Genomic DNA, 22,500 nt, shown 5'->3' with positions numbered 1-22,500 from the left:
GTCCACAACAACTCCAAACATGGCCGCCGCGCCCGGCGCCTCGACCCCTCCGAAGGTTAGAGTCACACACACACACACACACACACACACACACACACACACACACACACACACACACACACACACACACACACACAGAGGAATAAATAATAAGAAGAATCAATTGATTTTATTATTCAAATAAATAAGGAGTACAATAATAAGATACAAATCCGAGCATTAAAGGCGGAGATATCCTGACTTTAGTCCAAACACACTGCAGCCTACATTTCCCATAATGCAGCTGGATATCTTCCAGTAGAGTCTTTAAGCTCCACACCTGCAGCTCGTAAAACAAACAAGGAAAAGTGGAAATAAACTTTAATAATCAGGGAAAACTTAATATATTTGAGGGTGGGTTTGATATACAATCCTGAGTAAATCAATGGAGGCTGGAGAATATCCAAAGTCCCAGAAGCCAAAACCCAACCACAGCGACATAAACCAAGGAGAGAATTTGAGGAAATTGTCCTTTAAAGACTTCTGCTGCTGGCGGGTCTCCACCTCTGCCCCGTGTTCCCGCTGGACGTCCCGTAATACCGAACAAACGCTCCCTTCTTCCAGCGACCCAAATAAAAACGTTATAAACTTCACACGGTGAAACCGGACCCTGCGAGCCGCTTCTCAGCGTAACATTTCCTCTCTTGCTGTAAACTTTAATACCACTCTGCCCGTCCCGAGCCAATAAAAACCATGACATAAGCCTCTCGCTTGATTCGACACACTTGCGGTGCCAGGTGGGTGGAGCTTAGCCTCTACCAGTGCCGGGTCTCTCATCAGGAGAGTTGTGGGTCACAGGAAGTTGGATTAAAGGAGTCTACTTGATCAGAACCTCTTAACTCTCATTGTTCTGTCCGATGTGGAGAGCCCTACCCGTCTGGCACGTGCAGAAGAGTAAATCAAACCACATTTGCTAGAGCCAACTCGAGCATGAAGAGATCAATATGTCGTCCAACTTTCCAAACCTGCGTCTCCTGGAGTTTCCCCTCTGAGCTTTTAAAGTCCCAGGCTCAAACAGAAGTCTTTTGTTTGATTCGTTCTACTTGGAACACCAGACGGGTGGAGTTTATCATAAAATAAGCTCTTGGACGGTCTCAGGTGAGATGTCCGATGGTGGAAAGTGAAACTAAACTCTCTGATACTTATTAAGAGTGTTTTAAACTATAAACACTCATTGAGTCATCAGGACTGGTAAACTCCTCTCGCCTGGCGCATCTAGAGCGATAAAACAAACCTTTAAAGTCATTTTAGAAAATAATCTGACCGTCGGGGACGTGGTGTAGAGTAAATCAAACCACCTATTAGACTTCAGAAAACTCTCTCTCGTCTCCCAGTTGACTTCTTCTTCAGTTTCTTGATTGGTGTTTAAGTAATGATCCATTTCCTGTCGTAAAGTGATACATGTTCGCTTGGTTTGACCTACTTGGACCACCAGGCGGGTGGAGCTTCCCAGGAACTTAAACATTCAAACTTCTTGGTGAACCTCCAGACACTAGTGCACGTTATCTTAGCCGAACCGTTTCCACCATCTGGGTCAGGTTAGTAAACCAAAACCTAAAACATCGAAAACTGGTATGTCGTAGTAACTGGGAACACCACCCATGTGGGACGTACAGCAGGGTAAAACAAACCGTCAAACAATACACCACCAGACTTCAAAACTCAGTTGACTTATCCATCTCTCACCACTAAACCTCCTCGCCCTGCAGCCTCTCTAAACTAAAATAAGTTTCAGGAGTTTCCAGGAGAGATGGTGCTCCTTGTGTGCTTCTTTCATCCAGCTGAGAACCCCAGGTGGGTGGGGCTTAGCATGACAGGGCATCAGAAAGTATCAAGTAAAACTTTCAGTTACATAAAGGTCGATCAGATTCACTTTCTTTAACTTCTGTCTTCCTGACACGAATCGTTTCAGCCCTGGGAGATAAACGCCACCCGTGTGGGGCGTACAGCGGAGTGAAACAAGCCCTTAACCCTAAACCAGTCTGCCACCAGACATCAGAACTTTGTTGACTTCTCCTTCTCTACAACAAAATAAGTTTCAGGAGTTTCCAGGAGAGATGGTGCTCCTTGTGTGCTTCTTTCAACCAGCTGGGAACCCCAGGCAGGTGGGGCTTACAGCAAAGTAAAACAAACCCTGAAACAATCTGCCACCCCCCCTACTCTCCTCCCAAACGACTCCTCCACTTTCCCCCGACTCGTTATAAAGTTTTGAAGCGTTTCCAGGAGCAGATGAAGTAATTGTCTCGTTTGATTTAACCTACTTGCAGAACCAGGCGGGTGGTGTTTATCACACTGCAGGGGGGGGGGGGGGGCTTCAGACAGGATAAGGTTGCCGATCAAAGAGAAAGCTGCTGACCTCCTGTGATTACCCAAACTTATTCCACTCTCATTGTCTTGTCCTGTGAGGCTAACCCCGCCCAGCTGGCACGTCCAAAGGGATAAAACAAACAGTATTTGACACCGATATGTCATTCACCTGCAGCGACACCGAGAGATTTAAAGCAGCAGTTAAACATTCATGTAGAGGAGCGCCGGGGCGAAACAAAGACCCAACATCTGCTCCTCCCTTTGTCTCAACCCCCCCGCCCCCAGCCCAGAGACCCCTCGGACTGTTTGTTTACGCCTTGACAACAAAAGACAGAAATTAATAAGGCGGTGACAGAGAGCCTCGACCCTCTGCTCGGGGTTTCATTTCCTTTCATCTGAAACTCTGTTCAGACCCGGGAGGGGGGGGGGGGGGGGGGTCTTCACTTTAAATATCTCTCTGCACGTCCTGCTGAATATGAAGGCCCGCCGGCACAAAACCCCTTAAGTTCTCCCCTTAAGTAGGACACTAACTCTCTGGAAGGTGTGGAGTAGGATCCCTCTCAGTGAGTCCTTTGTTTCCTTTCACTGTTCTTCATCATTCCTCTTTGTGAAATATTATTTGCCATTTTTGGGAGCGCTTGAATTGTGCACCAGTGACGAGATGCTCTTGCAGCTCTTTTTATGGAGCATAAAGAAGGATTGTCACTGCTGCTGCTCTGGGTTTAAATGTGATGCATTCATTGAACATTTGGATAAATTAAACTGAATAAAAGTCCCTCAGCTTTGGGTTAAGTTAAGACCTATTTAAGGGGAAACTTAAGGTGTATTAAAGCGAGGAGCAGGCGTTTCTTCCCAAAGATATTTTCAGATGAACTGGAGCTGCTGAACAGAGCCTGTGATCCGGCTGGAAGCAGAGGTTCGGCCTCTGACAGGAATATGAAATCCTCCTCCGGTAAAGTCCTCTGCGTACGGGAAGAGGCAGTAAACGCCTCGTCTCTGTCTGGACCTCCGTCTCGTCCCGCCGTCTTCCTGCAGCATTGATCTCTGAGTTATTGGAAATCCTTGTCCTGCAGGCAGAGCGCTCAGTGATCCCATAATCAGCTGCTCGCTGGTTCTGAACCTCGCTCTCTCCGTCCCCTCGTATCCTCCAAAGAGGCCCTGCTCTTTAGTGCATGTAAACAGTTCAAATCCCAAAGTTCCAGAACATGGTGACATCACTGTGGAACACTCGTGCTCCTATTGGCTGGCGATTTATTTGAATTATTTACCGGTTTTTTTTATCTTGGATTTAGATTATTTTATTTCTTGAAAGGGTTGTAAATAAAAATACATCTATAAGTTAAAACAATTAATAATATGCAGAATATTTTGCCTAAGCAGAGATCCATAGTGTTTTACTGCAGGATAAATGTTGCTTGATTTTGTTTCATGCCTTAAACAGGTCTTAAAATGATGAGCAAAATGAGATGTAGCCGCTGGTATCTCCACCCTTTCTGAACACATTGTTATGAATTCAAATGCATTTCAAACGTCCATCGACCGCCAACAACCTGCAAACATTAGATCCGGGACCTGCTGATCTGAAGTGCTGATTAACCAATGTTTCAAAGGTGGAAATATGTAATTAGGTCTCGGTGTGTATCTTACTTTCAGCGTTGATTAATTGACTGTATTTCTCTCTCGTGTTTCCGAAGCAGCCACGCCCTGCATCAAAGCCATCAGCCCGAGCGAAGGCTGGACGACCGGCGGCGCCACCGTCATCCTGATCGGGGACAACTTCTTTGACGGCCTGCAGGTCGTCTTCGGCACCATGCTGGTGTGGAGCGAGGTGAGAGCCAGGGGAGCAAATACCTCCTGGTGGCTGCAGGAGTGAAATCCCAAAGTTCAGGAATGTAGTGACATCACTGCGGAACACTCGTGCTCCGATTGGCCGGCGTTCCAACACATTACATTCATGATTATCAGTCAGAATCAAACAGATTTCACACACACTACCTGTGAGTGTGTTATAGAAACAGCTGCACTGTGAACATCAAGTCCTCCATCATCTACACACACACACACACACACACACACACACATTGGAGGAAACACCTGCATCTGAATCTGCGTGGCCCCAAAAATATGCAGATTTTTTCCTGCGTTTGAGCGGCACATACGGCAGCGCATGAAATATTGAAGCCGGTCCAGGAGAGAGAACACCTGGAGGGGAAGAGCACATACATCTGCACACACACACACACACACACACACACACACACACACTGACAGGGTCCTCACTTTGATCCGCCGCGAGCAGACGGACTCCAAATCCCAGAATGCCTCTGAACACGCTGACCCAGATACACAGAGCTGGACTGGTTTTACAGAAAGTTTGTGACAGGAAGAGAACCGAACTCTAGAAGACTCCATGAGTCTGATGTGATTCATTTAGGAGAGGAGTCACACATAAACAAAGAAACTGAAACGGATTTCCTGTTGGACACAAACTGTCTCTGAATCATGGAGAAACAATAAGATCTTTCCATGAACCCAGCTGTCCGAATAATGTGTTACTTACATACCGTTCAGTGGATCAGCGCCACGGGTCAACGTCTTTCAGATCCGACAACGAGAGCTTTATTTTCAATTCTGACTTTGAACTCAAAAGCTTTATTTTTAGAAAAGTCTGAATCTTTTAGATTTGAGAAAAAAGTCAAACATTTTTCATTTTCATAAAAACTCGTAAATCTAAGAGAAAATCTGAAAGATGTTCGAGATGTCTCCGACATCAAACTGTGAACGTAATGAGAGGAATTTAAAAGCCATCTCTAAATCTCTTCCTGTTCCTGCTTTGGTTTTTGTCCCCAGCTGATCACCCCCCATGCGATCCGGGTGCAGACCCCCCCTCGTCACATCCCCGGGGTCGTGGAGGTCACGCTGTCCTACAAATCCAAACAGTTCTGCAAAGGAGCGCCGGGACGCTTCGTCTACACCGGTAAGACCCGAACATCGGGAGGGAACTCTTCCTGAAACTGATTATTTAATTACCATGTTGGGATCGTTGGTGCGAGGATTTCCAGGCTGGATCTTCTACGTTTCACCCAGCGCTCCGGTCCCAGCTGTGTGCGTCTCTCTTTAGTGTCCCCTGGTCTCCAGCTGTGTGCGTCTCTCTTTAGTGTCCCCTGGTCTCCAGCTGTGTGCGTCTCTCTTTAGTGTCCCCTGGTCTCCAGCTGTGTGCGTCTCTCTTTAGTGTCCCCTGGTCTCCAGCTGTGTGCGTCTCTCTTTAGTGTCTCCTGGTCTCCAGCTGTGTGCGTCTCTCTTTAGTGTCCCCTGGTCTCCAGCTGTGTGCGTCTCTCTTTAGTGTCCCCGGGTCTCCAGCTGTGTGCGTCTCTCTTTAGTGTCCCCGGGTCTCCAGCTGTGTGCATCTCTCTTTAGTGTCTTTAGTTTCTGCAGCTTTTAGTAAACTGCTCATGTTTCCTCTGCTGAATGTTCTCTAGAGGCTGCAGATGTTGCTGCATGTGTTGGAGAGCTGCTGCAGATGTTTCTGCATCCTTTCTGAAGCTGCTGTCTCTCCTGATGGAGGAGGTGTCATCGTCGGCACCTGTCGGCCTCCATACAATGAGTTTGGACAGTTTAATGTCACAGTGAAGCTCTTTGTGTGGAGAAGATCTCTGAGATCTACAGAGCGATCATCTTTGTGTTTCCTGTCGCAGGAGGTGCAGTAAACACTGTCCGGCGGCGTGTCCTCCTCCTCTTCCTCCTCCTCTTCCTCCTCTCTTTGTCCTCCTTATCTGCGTCCTCTCGATTATTCCTCAGAATATCCAGATGTCATTCAAAGCCGCAGAAGGTCAGATTGAAGCTGTTTAGAGCGATAAGTAAATGTCAGCGTGTTAAACACTCTGTCGCCTCCCGAATATTCTGCCGGACAAAGACGAGGGACGAGGAGGCGCTCACAATGGCCACCGCCGCGCCTCCTTTAGCAATGCTAATCTGAGATCCCATTTACAGATGTCTTCAGAGGAGGGTGAATAGAGAGCCTTATCTCCATCAGAGAGACTCCTCAGGAGCAGGAGTCTAAAGGAGGAGCAGGAGTCTAAAGGAGGAGCAGGTGTCTAAAGGAGGAGCTGGTGTCTAAAGGGGGAGCAGGAGTCTAAAGGAGGAGCTGGTGTCTAAAGGGAGAGCAGGAGTCTAAAGGGGGAGCAGGAGTCTAAAGGGGGAGTTGGTGTCTAAAGGAGGAGCTGGTGTCTAAAGGAGGAGCAGGAGTCTAAAGGAGGAGCTGGTGTCTAAAGGGAGAGCAGGAGTCTAAAGGGGGAGCAGGAGTCTAAAGGGGGAGCAGGAGTCTAAAGGAGGAGCTGGTGTCTAAAGGGGGAGCAGGAGTCTAAAGGGGGAGCTGGTGTCTAAAGGGAGAGCAGGAGTCTAAAGGGGGAGTTGGTGTCTAAAGGAGGAGCTGGTGTCTAAAGGAGGAGCAGGAGTCTAAAGGAGGAGCTGGTGTCTAAAGGGAGAGCAGGAGTCTAAAGGGGGAGCAGGAGTCTAAAGGGGGAGCAGGAGTCTAAAGGAGGAGCTGGTGTCTAAAGGGAGAGCAGGAGTCTAAAGGGAGAGCAGGAGTCTAAAGGGGGAGCAGGAGTCTAAAGGGGGAGCAGGAGTCTAAAGGAGGAGCTGGTGTCTAAAGGGAGAGCAGGAGTCTAAAGGGGGAGCAGGAGTCTAAAGGGGGAGCAGGAGTCTAAAGGAGGAGCTGGTGTCTAAAGGGAGAGCAGGAGTCTAAAGGGAGAGCAGGAGTCTAAAGGGGGAGCAGGAGTCTAAAGGGGGAGCAGGAGTCTAAAGGAGGAGCTGGTGTCTAAAGGGAGAGCAGGAGTCTAAAGGGAGAGCAGGAGTCTAAAGGGGGAGCAGGAGTCTAAAGGAGGAGCAGGAGTCTAAAGGAGGAGCAGGAGTCTAAAGGGAGAGCAGGAGTCTAAAGGAGGAGCAGGAGTCTAAAGGAGGAGCAGGAGTCTAAAGGGAGAGCAGGAGTCTAAAGGGGGAGCAGGAGTCTAAAGGAGGAGCAGGAGTCTAAAGGAGGAGCAGGAGTCTAAAGGGAGAGCAGGAGTCTAAAGGAGGAGCAGGAGTCTAAAGGAGGAGCAGGAGTCTAAAGGGAGAGCAGGAGTCTAAAGGAGGAGCAGGAGTCTAAAGGGGGAGCAGGAGTCTAAAGGGGGAGCAGGAGTCTAAAGGAGGAGCAGGAGTCTAAAGGAGGAGCAGGAGTCTAAAGGGAGAGCAGGAGTCTAAAGGAGGAGCAGGAGTCTAAAGGAGGAGCTGGTGTCTAAAGGGAGAGCAGGAGTCTAAAGGGGGAGCAGGAGTCTAAAGGGGGAGCAGGAGTCTAAAGGAGGAGCTGGTGTCTAAAGGGAGAGCAGGAGTCTAAAGGGAGAGCAGGAGTCTAAAGGAGGAGCAGGAGTCTAAAGGAGGAGCAGGAGTCTAAAGGGAGAGCAGGAGTCTAAAGGAGGAGCAGGAGTCTAAATAAAGGACTGCTTCGAGTCGCAGAAAATAGATTCCATCTTTTTATTCACAGACAAAGATGAAAGATGAAGCGACGTCCACACTGAAGCAGGAAGAGTTTATGCACGTCAGGATAATAAGGCCCGCCTCTTCATCACCAAATAGACCAATCAGAAGGAAGTATTCACCGTGTGGTAAAGCAGTCTGTTATCTGCAGATCTACAGGAAATGTCAGAAACAGAGAAAGCCGTCCGTCACAGTTCCTAAAGGCAACGTGTCCTCTGATGTCAGGTTCACTCAAAGACATTATGATTAACATCATATATCCTGAGCTGTCACGTACAGGAAGTACATCAAATGTCCCAAAAACAACAACGATCATCTTAAACTTTATTTGCAGTTGGTAAAAAAACCATGAAGAGATCAGTGCATTATAAAGGCTCCTTAATCAGCTGTCAAATAAAGACTTCAAATGCCCCAGAAACCACAGTAACAATGAAAGATCAAAGACTCAGGGATAGAATAATAAAAACATCACATTTTGAAATGTTTTCATGTTTCTGCACATTTCAAAAACCTGCGTCCTCAAATAAATGTCTTATCCTGTCCCAGACGGAGACTCACTGTTCAGGGACACGAGGACAGCTGAGAGAGGAAGCTGGTGTCACTTCCTGCAGGAGAAACAGATTTGATTCAAATAAGACAAAGCTTTATTGAGTTTGAAAACATGCTCAGCTCCGGCTCTGAGGGACGTGCAGGTTTTAACAGCTGCTTCCAGACAACCTGGAGGAGGGTTTTGAGAGCGTCTGAGGCCTTGAATATGTTCCAGGACTCTCTCTGAGGGCAGGTGGAGGTGCAGAGACAGGCAGCTGGGGATCAGTGTTTTCCCAGAGTGCACTGCGCCCCTCTCTGCAGATTACAGCAGCTCCAGGTCTGATCCTCGGCTTCAGGCTGAGAAAGAGCCGCAGGCGAGGAAGGGTCTCAGAATCACAAAGAGGTCCCGGAGTCTGAGGAGAGGCGAGAATAGATCTGTAGCTCTGAACAGCAGCGTGGGCTCAGCTGCAGACTGGTTATTATATATTACAATACATCTCCTCCACTGCCTCACTGGTTTCTGATGTGTTTATTTCGAAAGGTTTGGTGTCGTGGTTTTCTCTGTAGGTTTCTTGGGGATCTGTGGCTCTCTGGATTTGCAGTTTTCTCTGTTCTGCAGGGTTAGGTGTTTCTCTCCGTAGTTGCTTCTGCAGGTTTGTAGAAAATGAAAAAAGTCTGAATTTCCAGAAAATAGAATTTAGAGTTTTCCTGAAAAAGTCAAAATGTTCAGGATTTTTCTATTGTTTTGTATTTTTGTATTCCTGTAGTTCGGCAGCTTTCCTTCGAACCCCCCCCCCCCCTTGTGGCCTCACAGCTTGTAATGTGGATCAATGTGGGGGTTGAGGAGTTGGGGTGGGGGGGTTGAGGGATCGATGGGTGCTGAGTTATTGCAGCTCGGACACTGAGTCGAGAGAGAGTGTGTTTGCACAGACAGTCGATACCTACACACACTCCTCATTAAAACCCCCCCTGCACCAGGGAGGTGGGGGGTGGAGTCAGACTCAGGAGCAATGATCACAGACAGAAGCAGCAGAAAGACACTGAGTCGTCTCATATCTGGATTTATTGATGCAGTTATTTAAACATTATGCAGAACGGAGCACAATCATTGCTTCAGGATGTTGGAAGATGCAGAATGACCTCATCGAAACAAAAAGAGACTGAGAAAGATGCAGAATGACCTCATCGAGACAAAAAGAGACTGAGAAAGATGAGGATTAAACACGAGAAATCTGCCTAGCAACCAAAGGAAGGATCCGCTGATCAAAAGATGAGAAATGGTAAAAAAAAAAGCTGTAAAAAGAATGAAATGAAACTGAACACAAGAAAAATCAGCACAAAAAGACAATGTGTGTGTGTGTGTGTGTGTGTGTGTGTGTGTGTGTGTGTGTGTGTGTGTGTGTGTGTGTGTGTGTGTGTGTGTGTGTGTGTGTGTGTGTGTGTGTGTGCAGCTGTGCGTTTTAATGTGTTTCTCCTCCGTTGATACAACACTGTGGATAAAACTGTGTGACTGTTAGAGAAATGTTCTCTTGTTATCGCCAAGGACTTTCCCTGAGCCACACACACACACACACACACACACACACACACACACACACCACACACACACACACAGATGGAAGACATTAGCTGTGTGAACATGAGCCCGGAGTTTAACCTCAGACTGAGAGCGCAGTTTACTGCCGCCCCCCCCCCCGGAGCACTAATTGACTTGTGATTTTATTCTGTAATTACTGTCTCAGGAACACATGGAGGTGATCGTCAGACAGAAACAGCTTTTATTATTTCATATATTTCTGTTTATTGGGTTCAAAACATAAGAGTTCATTCTTCCAGATGTTAGAGGGGCGTGTGTGTGTGTGTGTGTGTGTGTGTGTGTGTGTGTGTGTGTGTGTGTGTGAGTGTGTGTGTGTGTGTGTGTGTGTGTGTGTGTGTGAGTGTGAGTGTGAGTAATATCTTTGTTTCCCTCCTTTAGTCTTGAGTTCAGTAATGAACATGAATTATAATAAAAGTTATTAAACATTTCATTTATGTAGCATTCTTTCCCGAAGATACTTCAAAGCTCAATTCATACAATCACAGACAAAAGCAGTCGCTCGGATCAGATCAGATCAGATCAGATCAGATCAGGTCAGGTCAGATCAGATCAGATCAGATCAGATCAGATCAGATCAGATCAGGTCAGATCAGGTCAGATCAGATCAGATCAGGTCAGATCAGATCAGATCAGGTCAGATCAGATCAGGTCAGATCAGATCAGATCAGATCAGATCAGATCAGATCAGATCAGGTCAGATCAGATCAGGTCAGGTCAGATCAGGTCAGATCAGATCAGATCAGATCAGGTCAGATCAGATCAGGTCAGATCAGATCAGATCAGATCAGATCAGATCAGATCAGATCAGATCAGGTCAGATCAGATCAGGTCAGATCAGGTCAGATCAGATCGGGTCAGATCAGGTCAGGTCAGATCAGATCAGGTCAGATCAGATCAGATCAGGTCAGATCAGATCAGATCAGGTCAGATCAGATCGGGTCAGATCATTTGTTTGTTTGTAGATTTAAGATCAGCACTGGCCGCTAAGAGGAAGTCCTGTTTCATTGAAGGGATTTTTTTTGGTATGTTTTTTAACACGAGGAGGAAGAATTAATAAACATGTTATTCAGAGACTTCATCAATCAATGGAGTCACTAACCCCCCCCCCCCCCCCACACACACAGTAATCGATGCTCATAGACATTTCATGAACTTTAAACTGTGATTGACAGGAAGCTTAGAGAGAGGGGGGGGGGCAGCAGTAAGAATAATAAAGCATAATTATAATAAATATCCAATAATCTCCAATTATTTTGAAAATCGCTTTTTATTTATATATTTTAAAACCTGTACTTTATCCCACCAGCATTTTAAACTCTACATTAATCCAGCCGTCATCAGAGGACCTCTCTGTGTGTGCAGTGTTTAGGGCTTTTATTTTGAAGGGGAGATTGTGACCTGAGTTGCTTCCGGAAAGCGTTTATTGACTGAATGAACGCTGGCGCTGTGATCCCTCCACAGACTCTCGATTGTGCTTCGACACTCATTTCAAAAGATAAGTCAAAGAACCCTGAAGTTCACCTCTACCAACTCTAAATGAGCGGCAGGAAGTGAACCTGTCCGACTGGCTTCTTCTTCTCTGATCTTTAAATAGACGGCAGCAGCGGGTCCTCCTGGGGGAGGCGCGCCACATTTCATATCAAAGAGCACTCTGAGGACGAGGGAGGGGGGGGGGTGTCGTAATTAGACGTTTCTGCAGGGGCGTCTCCGGCCTGAACACAATAATAACTCCTCAGGTGGGGGGGGGGGCTATTTCTGAGGGGCCCCAGGAGGGGGTCGATACTCTCTGATGAACAGGAGCTCATCACAGAGGAGGAGGAGGAGGAAGAGGAGGAGGAGGAGGTACCACGGGACAAATCTGAACTTTTGGGGGGGGGGGGGGCTGGTTTCTGCAACAGCTGTTTATATGGAGTGGTTTTATCTCATGTGTTTCTTTGGGTTATGGGGATGGTAGTTTTTTGTAGTTCTTTAGGGTGTTGGTTCTACAGGCGTGTAGTTCTTTAGGGTGTTGGTTCTACAGGCTTGTAGTTCTTTAGGGTGTTGGTTCTACAGGCTTGTAGTTCTTTAGGGTGTTGGTTCTGCAGGTGTGTAGTTCTTTAGGGTGTTGGTTCTGCAGGCGTGTAGTTCTTTAGGGTGTTGGTTCTGCAGGCGTGTAGTTCTTTAGGGTGTTGGTTCTACAGGCTTGTAGTTCTTTAGGGTGTTGGTTCTGCAGGCGTGTAGTTCTTTAGGGTGTTGGTTCTGCAGGCGTGTAGTTCTTTAGGGTGTTGGTTCTGCAGGCGTGTAGTTCCTTAGGGTGTTGGTTCTGCAGGCTTGTAGTTCTTTAGGGTGTTGGTTCTGCAGGCGTGTAGTTCTTTAATCCTGTGTTCTAGTTCTATAGATCTGTGGCTCTGGATTTGTAGTTCCTTGGTTCTTCAGGTTTGTAGTTCTCAGGTTAGGCTTTTTAGAGGAGGAGGAAGAGGAGGAGGAGGGGAAGGAGGAGAAGGTATTTCCCTTCAGCAGGTTTACTTAGATTTTGAATGCTGAAACAGCGTAATGCCAGCTCACGGTTTCCTTTGTAGAGAGCTTCCAGATGTTATACGTGGAGTAACTGCTCAGCCGTAGAGTTTACCGCTCGGTTATGAATGAAATAATCCTTATCTTCTTCCCTTGACCTCCTGACGCCTTCCCTCGGAGGGAAGGAAACATGGTGAGGAAAGGACAGGTGCAGTCTGAAGGGGAGGATTGTTTGCAGGAAAATGAACACGTGTTCTTTTAGTGGAAGTAAAGATGAGTCAACGAACCAGACGGGGCTGTCTCTGAGCCCTCATCCTCTGATTCATGCACCTGTACCTTTTAATCCAGGCGTTAGATATTGTGCATACTAGCTAACCTTTATTAAAACACCACACTTTGTATCTGTGTCATCTTTCAGTTTAAGTCCCAGAGAAGCAAATCTTTTTGTCATAATTTAGGTTTGAAAAATGGAGAAGAAAAAGGGTTTCATCTCCCCTGACCTCGGGATGTTTTCCACCAAGGTCAAGTTACAGAGGAGGCTGGGATGTTTTCAAGTTGTAGGCCAGGTTTATACGTCAGCCTCGTCCACAAAAAGATACATTGAAAATCAGAACTCCATTTCAGGTTTGTGTTGAAGATGAATCTGGACGCTGTTTGTGTCTCTGATGCATTCTCATCTCCTCCAGATAAACAAAACCTACATCTCCCCTGACCTCAGGATGTTTTCCATCGAGGTCAAGTTACGGAGGAGGCATGGGATGTAATATTTTCAATGATTCGACCAAGTTTACACTTCAGCCTCACTCAATACAACATCAGAGCTGAGCTGCTGTTGTTTGTGTCTCTGTGATTGAGAGACGTCCTGATCCAGAGTCTCTGATACATCTCATCTTCATCAGAGATAAAGAACATTCCTCCTCCCAGAGACAACGAATGTGATCTTTTTCTTCCGATAGTTCGACCGAGTTTAAAGCTCGTCCTCCAGAAACCGAACAGAGCATCAGAGCTGAGCGTGGTGTTGTTCGTGTCTCTGAGAGACGTCTTTTCCTGAGTGTCTGATTCCTTCTCATCGTCTCTCTGCTAGAGATAAAGGAAATAGACATCTCCCCTGGACCTCAGGATGAGGGAAAGACAAAGAGTGTGATCTTTTTCTCCAATAAGTTTAAAGCTCGTCCTCCAGAAACCGAACAGAACATCAGAGCGTGTTGTGGCTCGTGTGGTTTGCGTGTCTGAGTGACGCCCCGATCAATAACCCGGTGAAGAGATGCATCCTGGGTGTTACGGCCGCCTGTCAGCAGCTGCCGTCGTCCGGCCACTTGACAGGCGTCAAAACAAATCAGCCATCCACTTACCGCCGCGCGGGAAGCAGGACCCTCGACCCGCGGGCGGCGAGGCCAAGCGCCGGGCGACCCACATCAATCACAGCGCCGGGGGAGGGGGGGGAGGCATGAGAGATGGAGTCTATTTGAGATGATAAGTGTAATACAGGAGGAAGGTACAGATGAGCAGGGACCCCCCCCCCCAGATTCATCTCTGGAGGGTAGATATGGAGGAAAACAGATCCCCTCTCAGATGGAAACAGCGAGCAGCGCTAACTGAGTGGAGAGGAGGGGGACGCATACATGAAGCGTGAAGCATGCATTGTGGGATGTGAGCGGGGTAATGAGCCGGCTGAGATGTTCCAGTGAATCGCCCCCCCCCCCGCAGAACAACACCGATGCGTGATTAGATATTATATTATAGATATCAGAGCTCTGAGGTTCAGTCTGAGGTTCCAGCTGAGAGAGGATCATTCTGTCTCAGAGTCAGTCTGTCTCAGAGCGAGTCTGTCTCAGAGTCAATCTGTCTCAGAGTCAGTCTGTCTCAGAGCGAGTCTGTCTCAGAGTCAGTCTGTCTCAGAGTCAGTCTGTCTCAGAGCGAGTCTGTCTCAGAGTCAGTCTGTCTCAGAGTCAGTCTGTCTCAGAGCGAGTCTGTCTCATAGTCAGTCTGCCTCAGAGTCAATCTGTCTCAGAGTCAGTCTGTCTCAGAGTCAGTCTGTCTCAGAGCGAGTCTGTCTCAGAGTCAGTCTGTCTCAGAGTCAGTCTGTCTCAGAGCGAGTCTGTCTCAGTCTGTCTCAGTCTGTCTCCGAGTCTCAGACTCTGTCTCAGTCTGTCTCAGACTCTGTCTCAGTCTGTCTCAGTCTGTCTCCGAGTCTCAGACTCAGTCTCCGACTCAGTCTCCCGAGTCTCAGACTCAGTCTCCGAGTCTCAGACTCAGTCTGTCTCAGAGTCAGTCTGTCTCAGAGTCAGTCTGTCTCAGTCAGTCGGCCTCAATCAGCCTCTCTCAGAGTCAGTCTGCCTCAGAGTCAGTCTATCTCAGAGTCAGTCTGTCTCAGAGTGAGTCTGTCTCAGAGTCAGTCTGCCTCAGAGTCAGTCTGTCTCAGAGTCAGTCTGTCTCAGAGTCAGTCTGTCTCAGAGTGAGTCTGTCTCAGAGTCAGTCTGCCTCAGTCAGTCTGCCTCAGTCAGTCTGTCTCAGAGTCAGTCTGTCTCAGAGTGAGTCTGTATGAAACCCTAACTCCGCCTCCTCCCAGTATCACCTCTTCCCTTCTCCTCTGCTGTCCGTACAGTTTAATACTGCATTTCTCCTCCTCTTCCCTTTAACCGTCTCCTCATCGTGTTAGTTCATACTGCCTTCTGCTTTCATTACACTCTACGCCTTTCAGTCCTGCACACACTGCTAACGCTCCCAGTATATCCGTGTAATACCTGCTCAGAATATGTCTCCACTCCGCAGTGAGATGTAGGCTCGTTTTTAGACGATGCATCGTTAACTCAAAGACTCTGAAAACATCTGATTCTGAGTTTACAACACGTCTTTTCATGACTTGTCACAAGCTGATGTGGTATTTGTAAAAGATGGATCGTTTTGTCTCAAGGAAAACATTTCAGAAAACTCTTTTAGTGAAAAATCTCAGACAAAAATGGACAACTTCTGATCATTTCTGGCTCATTTTGTACCACAAAATGTCCTGATCCTGGTCAAATATAGTTTGAAATAAGTTTTCTATGCTGATTACAAGATCTAATCTCTAAATATCCCGTCCCGAGGTTGTTGGTTCAAATCCCAGCAGGATGCAGCAAAGAAAAAAAGGTGATATTTCGTCAAAATGCGTCCTAAATGTTGCGCGACGTGGCTTGTCTTCTCTCATGAGTCTTCTCTTTTTATGGAAGAATGTGTTGCACATCTTAACGTATCCAGGTGTAAATAACATCTGTAAACCGGCTACGATGGGACTATTTACAGGCGTTAAACCCCCCCTTATTTAAAGAGATCTTACCCATAATGCCCCCTGTCCTCTGGGCAGACTCTAAAGTGAAACCGCTCTCTCCCCTGGTGTTCAGAGTCGTCTCCCCCCGTCGCTCACGGTGTTTCTTCCTCATGAATGTGTAAATATTCACGGCTGTGACCCCCGCCTCTCCGGCTGCAGATCTGCCGTCAAGAAATGAGTCTAACATGTAACCCCCCCCCCCCCAGTTAGTCTCTGATAACAGAGCGCCGCCATCAGCAGGACGCCAGCCAACCGCTTGATCACTTTCACAGGGAGGGCCATAAATACTTGATTAAATATATAAAGAATCCCCCCCCCTCTCTGCTCTCACCTCTGAATTATCTCCCCCTCTCCCCCCTCTCCCACCTCTCTGATTTATAAGAGCACATCAGACAGCGGGAGGAAAAAGAGGAGAATCAATACGGATTACGGAGCAGAAAGTGGCGCTGATGCCTGGAATCGCAGCATATGTTTACACTAACCAGGCAATCTGTCTTCATATGGGCGGGGGGGGCGGGGGGGTCAGGGTTCGCTGCCAGCCGCCGCTCTCCAATTACCCGGCTGTTTGCAGGGAGGCAGCGTATCGATTGGCTGGCAGGAGGACAGGGGCTTGCAGGCAGCCAATGGGGCGCTGGGGTCAAAGTGTGGAGGGATTTGGGGGGGGGGGGGGGTTCATTAAAGGCCTCTGTGTTGTCGGTTCGAATCCCAGCAGGATGATCAGGATTTATTCCTCACAAATCTGTATTTTCATCCCTGGATAAATGAAGATTACGGGGAAGCATCTCATGTTGAAAAATGTGTGAAACATTCCCCCAAAATACAGCAGCTGAAGCAGGAAGACAGACAGGGCATAAAGCAAACACATATGAGGAATAAAATAAGGCGCCTCCTGTCCTCCATTTTCCACTGGTTTTTATCCAGAAGGTTGTTGGTTTGATCCCAGCAACAAAATGAAGTAATATTTGGGGGAAAGTAAAAAGGATTAAAGGATGCAGAATATTCCCATTTGTTTTAATGGTGAGAAACATGGCCTATCCTCACTTTTAAATCTGAATGATCCAGGTGTTCTTGGCTTCAGGTGGGGAGGGTCCTGCAGAGTTTAGGGACGTCTTGAGTCCGTACTGCATGCGTCCTCTTGGGTTTTGAAGCAGAGGTGCAGGAAGCCGGAGCAGAGTAGACGAAGTATAAAACATGCTGAAGATGAAATCAGACGTGGGGCCTCGGATCAGAGTGCTTCCTCCCGACGGCGAACCGTTAAACGTCTCGGCGTGTAAACGGCTTTTTTATTCAATTGCAGCATTTCCCAGAGTGCCTTTCACTTGTTCTCTGAGTTGTTTGAGCGTGCTGGGCGTCTGGAGGCTGCTCTGCATCCCCACAAAGAGCCTCTCTGGGATCCACAATGAGATCCTGCCCCCCCCCCAGCCGATAGATTCCTGTCGGGCAACATGGCAGCCGCCCCTCGGAGGGCGCCACGTCAGCCCCCCACCCCCTCCACATCTCTCGCCTCCTGAAAGCCTCTCGTCTCCGCCGCCACTCCACAAATTTGATTTAGCGGCGCTCGCTCGCCGGTCCCGGGAAAGAAACAAATATTGTTATAATGGTAATAACATCTATTGGCCCTTTGAAGGGGGCCCCCGCTTATACACCGCCGCCTTATTCTTATTCATGAAAGCCGCCTTATGCATATTAGCGCAAACTAGCTATTCTACTCAGCGGCATTTGGAGTGTCAATCATCCTTACAGAGTACAAGAGCCGCGGTGACAAAGCCGGGGCCGCGAGCCGCCGACAAATTGTCCCCAAAGTCAAATTTGACAGCGCGTTATGATTAATGGCTCTGATTACGGAGAAGTGTCTCCCCGAACTCATTTCCGGGTGTTTCTCTGTGGCGATTGGAGGGAGGTAAAGGGAAATACGGGAAAGAAAGGGAAGGCTGGATTGAATTAGCGGTGAAAAGGAGAGCGAGGACAGATGGAGAGTCAGGTCTCAAGCTTAGTAAAAGGCGGGAAGATAAGAGAGTGAAGCTGAAGATCAGCGAGAGGTCAAGAACAACTGAGGAAACACGAGTCAGGTGTTTGCTTCCTCTCTTCGTTTCTGTTGAGATGCTTTTAATGCTGTGTGTTGTTGTTCAGTATTTACTGAGGAAAGGGTTTGAGGTTCTAGAAAAGCGTTCTAAATTAAATGTTTTATTATTATAATTCATTAAAATCCTCCTTTTCTCAAAAACGTGCAGTAAGAATATCACAGTCCTTCTTCCGTCCTGCAGATTGACCCAGTAGCTCGTTAGCGTTCATCAGGTGTGTTAACGAGCACTGTTCATATATCGTCCAATCGATGAGGTGTGGTCTGTATGTTTGAGTGCATGTCAATGGTCGGCAGAGGCTGAAATCCCAGTGTTCCTACTCCATCCTCACTCCCCCCCCCCCTCTCTCTCATCCCACAGCCTTGAACGAGCCCACCATCGACTACGGCTTCCAGAGGTTACAGAAGGTCATCCCGCGACACCCCGGAGACCCCGAGAGGTTACCTAAGGTCAGTGCCTTCAGTCACTATGCAGGGCAAATGTTGCTCGTTGCAGATACGGCCCAGAATGCACCTGTCTGTCAGCGCTGTGGGGCTGTTAAAAGGGTTCACTTTAAAGGATTTACACACCTGGAGACGTGTGTGTGTGTGTGATATCGTAGTACACTGAATTTATTTGGCCTAGCTTAGCACAAAGACTGGAAGCATGGCGATCTGTTAGCATAGCTTAGCACAAAGACTGGAAGCAGGGGAAACTGTTAGCCTAGCTTAGCCTAAAGACTGGAAGCAGGGGGAACTGTTAGCATAGCTTAGCCTAAAGACTGGAAGCAGGGGGAACTGTTAGCATAGCTTAGCACAAAGACTGGAAGCAGGGGAAACTGTTAGCCTAGCTTAGCCCAAAGACTGGAAGCAAGGGGAACTGTTAGCCTAGCTTAGCACAAAGACTGAAAGCAGGGGAAACTGTTAGCATAGCTTAGCACAAAGACTGAAAGCAGGGGAAACTGTTAGCCTAGCTTAGCACAAAGACTGGAAGCAGGGGAAACTGTTAGCATAGCTTAGCACAAAGACTGAAAGCAGGGGAAACTGTTAGCATAGCTTAGCACAAAGACTGAAAGCAGGGGAAACTGTTAGCATAGCTTAGCACAAAGACTGAAAGCAGGGGAAACTGTTAGCATAGCTTAGCAAGACTGAACTAGCAGGGGAAACTGTGAACACATACATATTTTAAATAAAGTGAAGAAACATAGCCTGGTAAACCAGACCTACATCCAAATGTTTGGTCTGGGCACACACAATTCGCGGGGTTCAATCCGAGGAGCGGGATAAACGGTTGTCTTTCAAATTCCCTCTGCACGCAATAGGATAGCGCTACAACCAATCAGAGCAACGAAGAAGGTGACGCAGTCAGAGCTACGGAAAGCACAATACATTCTACAACGAAAAAGGATTCGGCTTGAATCCAACCATCCATTAGTATAGTGTTCTGTGATGTCACTGCTAACATCTGAGCCGTGTAGAACTGTGAAACATCAGAGTAGTTGGTTGTAGCGTACCCCCAACATCATTCAGTTCAGATTACTTGTTGAATATCTACTTCATCGCTAAAACATTTTACCATTTGTAAGTGCGATGAACCTCATCCACCACAATCCCTATAGGGTGTCTTGGAAGACCTTGGCCAACATGTCTCACCATTGTTTCTGAGGAAGCTAGGGTCTAGGACTCCTGTATATCAACTGGCACCGGCTGCTTCAAATGACCTCCTGGTCGCCTTTGTTAAAATTGCAGGTCCAAATTTGGTAGCCTTGTTTACCTGGTCCTCCATAAGCGCAATCAGTGGTGAGACAACAATCCCCAGAGGGTTTTCACAGTCCCTCTCGTCTGGCCACCAGCGGAGCTAGCTGATGAATTCAACTTTTGCCGTGTCCGGTCTGCAAAACTCAGAAAACATCTTTCTTTCGAATTAATGACTTCAGAAAATCTTAACTCCAAATCGTTTAAAGTCGAGGCCAAAGCCGATTTGAAAGACTGCTGTTCGCCAGCAGCAGCCATCTTCTTTATTTACATGTAGCAGAGACCGGCAGGGACTACACGCGGAACGGTCGCAAGTCTGTCGTCATTACGTTAAGCCCGCCAACCGATAATCACACGATGTGATTGGTCAAACCAGAGTTAGGGTTTTGCAGCTGGCGAGCTAACGAGGAGTTTCTAGGCTGAACCCTGACTGCAAATTAAATGTGCTACCGCTAGGGTACGCGTAGATTTCGAGGCTAGAAGAAAATACGAATTTAAAATTGATGAAACATGAGAATACTAGATTAAATTAATTACATGAGAATAAATACGATATGAATAAATGCATAATGTGAATATAATAAATAACAAATACAAAGTGGATTTAATGTCTTTAAGTTCCTCATTTAAACGGAGAATAATCTTCAGCAGCAGCTGTAGTCGAGCGTCAGCTGGTAGCTCATGTGTCCGGCTCGTTTAAAGTCTCTGCAGGTGGTTTCTGTCCGTGGTTAGGATGAAGTGAAAGCAGTGACGGCGCCGCCTGGAAGAAAAAGCTGTTTATTATCAATGCATTACTGGGGAACAGTGAGGAAGAGTGTGTGTGATCTGCAGTTAAAGGTGTGGGGAACACACGGGGAGCGGCTGCGAGATTTGTGTAGGAAAACATCAGGAGTGAAGTGTGCCTGTTTTCAATATCCACACACACACACACACACACACACACACACACACACACACACACACACACACACACACACACACACACCCTGTTAGTATGAAGACATTCAGCGAGCGGAGGCAGATCCCTGGCGGTGGCGGCGGCGGCGGCAGATGGACTCTGACACTCGAAAGCAGCTGCCAAATTGAAACCATTTATCAAAATCTGACACGGGAGATCCAGCCCCCAGAAAAGCAGTTTGTGGGTAAAGTGATACTAATAGTGAGCCTGGCCCCCCAGCCTTTAGATATTCATTTATTCAAAGAAAACTCAATAAGACGCCGGCTGCCGGAGAGCCACGGGTTAACCTGCTGTCACTTCCTGTTACAGCTCACCTGCGACACAGAGGGGAAGCTGTTAGCTTAGCTTTAGCTTCAGGTAATGCAGCTTTTATTGACACGACACAAGAATAAATCAATAAAATACTGTTTATTTTAAATAATAAACAGAGAAAAGTGAATAAAAACACAATGATTGATAAACATGATAATAAATCCAAAGATAAAGTTGAGTTTACACATTTGAAATAAAGGGGAGTGATGTGAAGATACACTAAATCCATAAATAGATGAAACAAACATTAGAATAAAAGTTCTAAATAAAGTAAAGACATTTTAGATTGAATAAGTATCAACAAATAAAGTGATGTTAAAACTTATTTGCTTCTAATATTCAATTAAAGCTTTACAATATGAAGAAATATGAGAATCAACACATTTTAAATACAGTGAAGAAACACAGGAATAAATAAAGAAATTCCCCAAAAATGATATGAAAAAAAGAACATTTAAAAAAGAAAGTAAAAAACAAACTTCAGTCAGGTGAGAATAAATACGATTTAAAATGAAGTGAAGAAAACAAATTCAAAGGGAGGCGGGTTTAGGCGAGTGATTGTTAACGCCACTGTCACTTCCTGTCAGCCCCGAGGGGGGGTGGGGGGGTTGGACAGATTGATTTGTGTAGGGTGTCAGGAGGTGAGCTGCATTATGGGTAAAGTGATTGTTCACTTTAACAGGAAGGTGAATATGGAAACCAGGAGGAAAACACAGCTGATTTCTTCTGAAGGACCTCCATGATAGGGTTAGCCTAGCTTAGCACAAAGACTGGAAGCAGGGGGAAATGTTATCCTAGCTTAGCACAAAGACTGGAAGCAGGGGGAACTGTTAGCCTAGCTTAGTACAAAGACTGGAAGCAGTGGGAACTGTTAGCCTAGCTTAGCACAAAGACTGGAAGCAGGGGGAACTGTTAGCCTAGCTTAGCACAAAGACTGGAAGCAGTGGGAACTGTTAGCCTAGCTTAGCACAAAGGCTGGAAGCAGGGGGAACTGTTAGCCTAGCTTAGCACAAAGACTGGAAGCAGTGGGAACTGTTAGCCTAGCTTAGCACAAAGACTGGAAGCAGTGGGAACTGTTAGCCTAGCTAAGCACACAGACTGGAAGCAGGGGGAACTGTTAGCCTAGCTTAGCACACAGACTGGAAGCAGTGGGAACTGTTAGCCTAGCTTAGCACACAGACTGGAAGCAGTGGGAACTGTTAGCCTAGCTAAGCACAAAGACTGGAAGCAGGGGGAACTGTTAGCCTAGCTTAGCACACAGACTGGAAGCAGGGGGAACTCTTAGCCTAGCTTAGCACAAAGAGCTCACTGTAATCACAAAGTGATCTGCAGAAACTCTCTCTTCTCTTCCTGCGATCCGTGAGCTGACATTAACCGTGTTTAGCGTGTTTAGCATGTTTAGCATGTTGCACCTCTAGCCCTGATCACTGACCCCCGTCCTCAGTCGGTGGGGGGGTTAATAATCCCTCCCCTCTTCTTGAAGGAGCTCTCATTGGGAGTGATGAGCTTCCTGTGACTGGAATTAACCTACAGCGTGTACCCCCCCCTTATAATCTCTAGTCCGGGGTCCGGGGGTCCGGTAGTCTGGGCCGAATCACCCCCGGAGCAGACCATCCATATTTTATAGAGAGCGG

General features: G+C 47.1%; 1 protein-coding gene across 3 annotated transcripts in view; it reads left to right on the top strand.

The window, feature by feature from the left end:
* The window catches only part of LOC134860128 (transcription factor COE3-like), a 103,083-nt gene that overhangs the window by 62,271 nt on the left and 18,312 nt on the right, over positions 1–22,500 (top strand). For 2 of the 3 annotated variants that reach the window (XM_063876970.1, XM_063876968.1), the window contains exons 8-11: positions 1–55; positions 4,041–4,174; positions 5,197–5,323; positions 18,224–18,312. The exon at positions 1–55 is cut by the window's left edge and continues 63 nt beyond it. In XM_063876970.1, the coding sequence (XP_063733040.1) occupies positions 1–55; positions 4,041–4,174; positions 5,197–5,323; positions 18,224–18,312 (405 nt within the window). The remainder of the gene's footprint in view (positions 56–4,040; positions 4,175–5,196; positions 5,324–18,223; positions 18,313–22,500) is intronic. The other variant, XM_063876969.1, reaches the window with a different exon arrangement.

Source organism: Eleginops maclovinus, chromosome 23 (genome assembly GCF_036324505.1).
Source record: "Eleginops maclovinus isolate JMC-PN-2008 ecotype Puerto Natales chromosome 23, JC_Emac_rtc_rv5, whole genome shotgun sequence".
In the NCBI taxonomy this organism is placed as follows: Eukaryota; Metazoa; Chordata; class Actinopteri; order Perciformes; family Eleginopidae; genus Eleginops; species Eleginops maclovinus.
This window is presented reverse-complemented; position numbering and strand designations above follow the sequence as displayed.